Raw genomic sequence first — 6,450 nt, forward strand, 5'->3', positions numbered from 1 at the left:
GACAGATCTATTGAACAGGCAAAGGAAAACCTGCTGCAAAAGGTGGAAAAACCAAATCATAAAGTTAAAAGTAGATAAAAACAGAAGGACTCACTCCATCTGACAATTGTTGTTGTCCTTATGTTTCCTCGACATCGTCTGAATCAAACTTGTATAAGTGACATAATCTCACCTCCTGGGTTGAGTTGTTGACTTGAATCAAGTCGTTGTCTTATGTTTTATGAATAAAGATTAAAGACATAACATGGATTCTTACAGAGCACGCTCCTCGTCTTTGTCTGTGGCCCTACATGTGAAGCCAAGAGGGGATCTGTTTCAGCGTAACATCAAATATGCTGCCACATGCCGCCACAAGCCAGAGGACGATTGTCTCTTCTTAAATCATCTGAATTATTCACAGGGAAACCTCCAACACTGCAACACAGCTTCACATGCAGAGTGAACAAGAAAATTCTCAATGTATGTATTTCATCATTTTTAATCTACATTAAGTTAAAAAAGGATAAACATTTAGAAGAAAGACGCCGTCGTCTTCAAACATCTTCCTTGTGCTTGTGCAGGCGTTGGTGATTTCTTAATACAGCTGGGAAAGAGATAGTCCTCAGATCAAAAGGCTTAAGTCAGCCTTAATTAAAAAAATATTAACAGTGTGTAATTTTTTCTAGTAATTACCCTTGTGTATAATAGTGCAGCTAATTGATTCATTACGAAGTGCAGCAGTGGCTCAGATGTTATGACGTAAAAGAAGAGACAGAGGGTGAGAAGATCCAACTTAAAGAGGGAGAAATGTGCTTGAAGAAGCTTCAGCATCCACAGCAAAGAAAAGCCTCCATGAACAGTGTTTGTGAGCTGGATGTTTGGTAAATACTTGGCTGCACAGTGTCACCTGCTGGTCATTTAAAGACACTTCACAGAGTCACTTTCAGACAGGACGATGAGGATTTTAATGAAGACAAAACAATGAGACTTTAATAAACATCAACAGATTTAGTCACGGTGGTTTCAGAAACACACAGGTAAAAACACTTCTATCACAAAACAGTTATTACACCGATGTACATTCACACACAGCCACAAGAGACTAGTTTCAGGTTTAAAGAGAACAAACAATTAATCCTTACAGGCAGCGTTAATGACCTACAATGTGTGCGAGGGTTACAGCCAATCAGAAACAAGCTATAAGGCTTCTTCTAAAGCTGCCAAAACAGATATTCTCAGCAAAAAAATGAAATCTTATCAAGTGTTTTTGTCTTATTTTCAGTAGAAAATATATTTTAAGACTTAATATGAGCCACATTCACCAGGGCACAGGAAAATGTCTTGTTTTAAGTTATTTAAAGACAAAAAGTTACTTGTATTCAAAAATTATTGTAGCTTCAAGCTAATTTTCCAGCAAATTTTTCTTGTTCCATTGGCAGATTTTTTTTTTTTACTTGTTACAAGCAATTCAGACCTCATTTTTGTCCTTAAACAACTTGAAACAAGACATTATTTCTGGACTGCTAGGTTAAATATCAGAGGTGTGGACTTGAGTCATGTGACTTAGACTTGAGTCAGACTCGAGTCACTATTTTAATGACTTTGGACTCAACTTGACAATATCATCAAAGACTTGCAACTCGACTTGGATTTCGACATCATTGACTCAGGACTTTAGTCTAATGACTTTTTAAGAGAGGCAGTGCTGAATAAAATGTGCCCCCAACAGATTTTCCTACAGAATTTGCCTCATTGAATAGATACAGTCGGCCTACAGAGGAACGCCCACAAAACGTCATATCCGGTTTGCACCGCGGGGGAAAACAAACCGTCTTCCACCATGCCGAAAAGTTGCTGTTTACCCTTTTGCACATCAAATAAGATAAAAAATCCAAGTCTCAAGTTTTACTTAATACCGAACAGAAGCACTGAGCCGAGGAGAAGAACGCGGTGGCTTCAAGCGATCCGGCGGGAGGATAAGTTTGGTCGCCTGTGGGATCCAAAATCCAAACATGTGTACGTCTGTAGTCAGCACTTCATTACAGGTATGACAACGTTGCTTTCACAGAATTACAGTGATATGTTTTTCGTTGTTAACGTGAATATTTAATGAACAGTTTTAAGAGAAATTTTTGCTTATATATTGCTTATATATTGCTATATCACGCATGCTACCATACTACGTCACAAAGCTAAGCGAGAATGCAGCAAAATACAGCTGTGCTATTAACATTGGTGATAGCTTACCAGGTTTACACAGTAAAAAGGTTTATTTCGTGAGCTTTACTCCTATATCTTGTAATTTTGCGGTTTGATTTTCCCCTTCTTATTTCGTTTGTGAACTGTTTTACTGTAGGCTTAAAAACCGAGGACACCGCCCACCCGGACTACATTCCCTCACTGTTCCCAAATAGAAAGGCAAATTCTCCAGATAAAGCATTGAAGAGGTTTGAGAGAAGGAGGAAGCGTGAGGATGCTAAGTCTGAGGCTCATCCAGCCTGTATCCAACCAGAAGCCCCATCACCAGAAGCCCCATCACCAGAAGCCCAATCACCAGAAGCCCAATCACCAGAAGCCCAATCACTAGAAGCCCCATCACCTCTTCAGAATTTAGAAAGAGAACAACTTTATGACGAAATAACTAATTTAAGGAGAGAAAGAGACCAGGCCTTGAAAGAGCGAGATGATGTCATCAGACAACTTGAGGCGTCTAAATTTTCAGCAGACACTGTGAGAGGCAATGATTCCAAATGTAAACTAATGACAGGACTGTCATGGACAGTATTTGACACTCTTCACCAGTATCTAGTACAGTTTGTTAAGTCCCAGGAAAATTCAAAGTTATCATCACAAGACCAGCTCTTTATTACATTATTGAAACTGCGACAGAACCCTTCAACTGATTTGATATGTGGAATATTTGACCTGCCCCATAGCACCTTCCTGGATATTTTCTCCCGGTGGTTGGATTTGATGTATGCCAAAATCTCCTTCTTAATTAAGTGGCCTGATAGAGAGTGCATCAGAAGCACAGTACCAGCAGAAGTTCTCTTCAAGTACCCCAGACTGACTGCAATCATTGACTGCTTTGAGATCAGAATTGAACACTCAAAGAAGCTGAAAACTAGGTGAGGCATTTTTCTATCTCATACCATGGGATAAGTGTCAGATGTTTTTTGTAATTCTTACCTTGCTGTCTGTGTATATGCACAAAGTTTATTAAGCAGTTTCACTGAAAACTTTCTCAACCCACAGAGCTATCACCTACTCAAAGTACAAAAACTGGACAACAGTGAAGTACTTCATTGCATGCCATCCTTCTGGCTCAGTCACATATCTCTCCAAAGGCTGGGGAGGGAGGGCTTCGGATGTACATATCGTAAGGAACTCTGACTTCCTGTCTCCAAAGTTCCACCAGGCAGGAGATCAGGTAACAGATTCATTTTATGAAATGTTTGATTTTGCTAATTTAAGTCTTACTTTTGTATTTATTTATCCATAGTTAACATTTTTGAGTTGCTGTTGGAGTAAAGTAGTAACAAATATTCATGTGCATTTCAGATTTTAGCTGACAGGGGCTTCACTTTGAGGGATGACTTTGCTGTTTTGGGCGCACAGCTTATTACACCATCTTTCACACAAGGCCGAAAACAACTGTCAGTTGAAGATGTTGCAGATTCTCGTGTGACTTCAAACATCAGAATTCACATTGGTAAGTATACAGAGTCAGCTGTCAGATTATTACAGTAAATATATTTATTTATTATTTTCATGGATAAAAGTTAGTTAAAGGGACTATGAGGAGTTTCTAAGTAATTACAAAACAATCTCACTTTTAGATACATTTATGTCTGATCAAAATACACACTAAGATGAGTTTTACAGCATCAAAATATGTTATCTACAAATGCTATTCCTTAGCTAAGTGGTCGGGTTGGACAGAGCTGGACTGGTCTGGATACTCAACTTCGGGAACAAGACAAGTAAAACTGGAACAAATTTATATTTTTTCTCTTAGAGCACGGGGCTGCAAGTAGAGCTATATAGCCGGCTACAAAACTACGATACTAAGCTTTCCAAAAGTTGCTTGTTGATGTCTCATATCTTTTTGTCGCCGGTAATAGATTCTCCTCATAGCACCTTTAATCAAGTTGCTAAATAACATTGTACGTTAGAAACACACTTTTCTATTAGGCTAACTAAAGAACTGAGGAACAACAAATAAACAGATGTTATATGTGGCCTGCAGAGAGGGTTATTGGTGCCCTGAAGAGCCGGTACCACATTCTTGACGGCCCACTTCCTCTGCGCCTGGTGAAGAGACTGAAGGATGAAAGACAGAAGAGAGAAGAAGCCATGATTGACAGAATTGTACACGTCTCAGCAGCGCTAATGAACATGTCTAGCAGTATTATGTACAACAGTTCTCAGAGTAAGAACTTAACCTGTGTGCTGTGATTTAACATTGAGCATTAGAAAAAAAAATTCTGCAAACTTATTTATACAACAAATTAGTCATTATTGTACCAGGTGTGCCTTTTAACAGGCTTCAAAGAAGATATAATGAACATCTCTAATCAAAGGCACCTGCTGTTTGTCTTTCTACAGATCCCTGAAAATATCTCAGTGCTGCTCTGCTGCTGTACATCCTGACGCTCTGCCTCTGATGCCTGACGCTCTGCCTCTGATGCCTGACGCTCTGCCTCTGATGCCTGACGCTCTGCCTCTGATGCCTGACGCTCTGTCTCCGATGCCTGACGCTCTGCCTCTGATGCCTGACGCTCTGCTGACCGTTGTGTTGCCTGGTGCGTTACTGAACTTAATTGAGAAGGAATACATCTGTGTTAATTCTCATTCATCCAGGTCATGGTTATTATGGTTATTAGATACTCTATATTAGCAAAAGTATTCGCTCACCTGCCTTGACTCTCATATGAACTTAAGTGCCATCCCATTCCTAATCCATAGGGTTCAATCTGATTGCACAATATGTCCAAAAGTATTCGCTCACCTGTCTTGACTCACATATGGACTTCAGTGCCATCCCATTCCTAATCCACAGGGTTCAATCTGACGTGGGTCCACCCTTTGCAGCTATAACAGCTTCAACTCTTCTGTGAAGGCTGTCCACAAGGTTTAGGAGTGTTTATGAGAATTGTTGACCATTCTTCCAGAAGAGCATTTGTGAGCTCACACACTGATGTTGGACCAGAAGGCCTGGCTCTCAGTTTCTGCTCTAATTCATCCCAAGGTGTTCTCTGGGGTTGAGGTCAGGACTCAATGCAGGCCAGTCTACAGCAGACTCTGTCCTCCATGTCTTTACGGAGCTGCTTTGTGCTCTGGTGCTCAGTCATGTTGGAAGAGGAAGGGGCCAGCTCCAAACTGTTCCCACAAAGTTGGAGCATGGAATTGTCCAAAATGTCTTGATGTGTTCTTCTGGAAGAATGGTCAAAAATTCGCATAAACACTCCTAAACCTTGTGGACAGCCTTCCCAAGAGAGTTGAAGCTGTTACAGCTGCAAAGAGTGGACCGATGTCAGATTGAACCCTGTGGATTAGGAATGGGATGGCACTGAAGTCCATATGTGAGTCAAGACAGGTGAGCGAATACTTTTGGACATATTGTGCAATCTGGAAAGAAGGTCTTTAGGGTTCACTGCACCTTCTGCATAGAATTATCTCCAGACTGAATTTCAGATACAAAATTTCATGTCTCTGCATGTCTTTATATCTTTAATGAAAATTCTGGAATAGAGATTTCCTGAATGTAACTGTTTTTGTCGATGACTTGTATTGTTTTCCTTACTCGTTTTTTTACTGTATTAAGTCTGACTAACCTGGTTACATAAAAAATAAATAAATAACTACCTGTGCTCCATATATCTGACCTGTGTGCTGCCTGCTAAGAACAAACATGTTCAATACTTAGCATGATAGATACTTTTGTTTCTTAGGTGACTTATGTTATGACATTTTAACACATTGATAGGGAATTCAATGACCTACCTGCGCATCTCTCAGCTCAAGAAGTCCGTGGGAGATGTGTTGTGACCAGAATTTTTGCAAAACATTTGTTAAAGAACTAATAAAATCCTCATCTCTTTGGACTCGGAATATCAGGCAGGTCTGGGGAGTCCAAGTGATGAAGTCCGCATACAATCGCTTGGTCACAAACATCTGCATTTGGACCTATCAAATAAAGCAAATATACATGTTTATATATATATATATGTACATCTCTATGTATCTATGTATCTTTGTATCTATCTATCTATCTATCTATCTATCTATCTATCTATCTATCTATCTATCTATATATATATATATATATATATAGAGAGAGAGAGAGAGAGAGAGAGATATTGATAGAGAGAGCGAGAGCACAGTTCTTTCAGGAGGTACTTGTTTATTCAACTTCTGCTACTTTTTCTATAATTTTTATAATATAGCAGTTTTAATAATGTAATGTAA

General features: G+C 39.4%; 1 protein-coding gene across 1 annotated transcript; it reads left to right on the forward strand.

The window, feature by feature from the left end:
- Positions 1-1,803: 1,803 nt before the first annotated feature.
- LOC141798016 (uncharacterized) lies at positions 1,804-5,017 on the forward strand. The gene is made up of 6 exons (XM_074679777.1): positions 1,804-2,024; positions 2,336-3,107; positions 3,235-3,409; positions 3,541-3,691; positions 4,229-4,411; positions 4,588-5,017. The coding sequence occupies exons 1-6, from the start codon at positions 1,820-1,822 to the stop codon at positions 4,593-4,595; spliced, it is 1,494 nt and encodes a 497-aa protein (XP_074535878.1). The 5' UTR covers positions 1,804-1,819; the 3' UTR covers positions 4,596-5,017.
- Positions 5,018-6,450: the final 1,433 nt, after the last annotated feature.

This window comes from Halichoeres trimaculatus, unplaced genomic scaffold (assembly GCF_033239565.1).
Source record: "Halichoeres trimaculatus isolate MK-OKI-2021-1 unplaced genomic scaffold, fHalTri1.1 fHalTri1_scaffold_9, whole genome shotgun sequence".
NCBI classification, from domain to species: domain Eukaryota; kingdom Metazoa; phylum Chordata; class Actinopteri; order Labriformes; family Labridae; genus Halichoeres; species Halichoeres trimaculatus.

Bases quoted from the DNA above. Each gene is read 5' to 3' on its own strand.
- LOC141798016 (XM_074679777.1), top strand. From the start codon at position 1,820: ATGCCGAAAAGTTGCTGTTTACCCTTTTGCACATCAAATAAGATAAAA. The intron at 2,025-2,335 runs GTATGACAACGT...GTTTTACTGTAG, and splicing joins TAGTCAGCACTTCATTACAG to GCTTAAAAACCGAGGACACC. The intron at 3,692-4,228 runs GTAAGTATACAG...TGTGGCCTGCAG, and splicing joins AAACATCAGAATTCACATTG to AGAGGGTTATTGGTGCCCTG.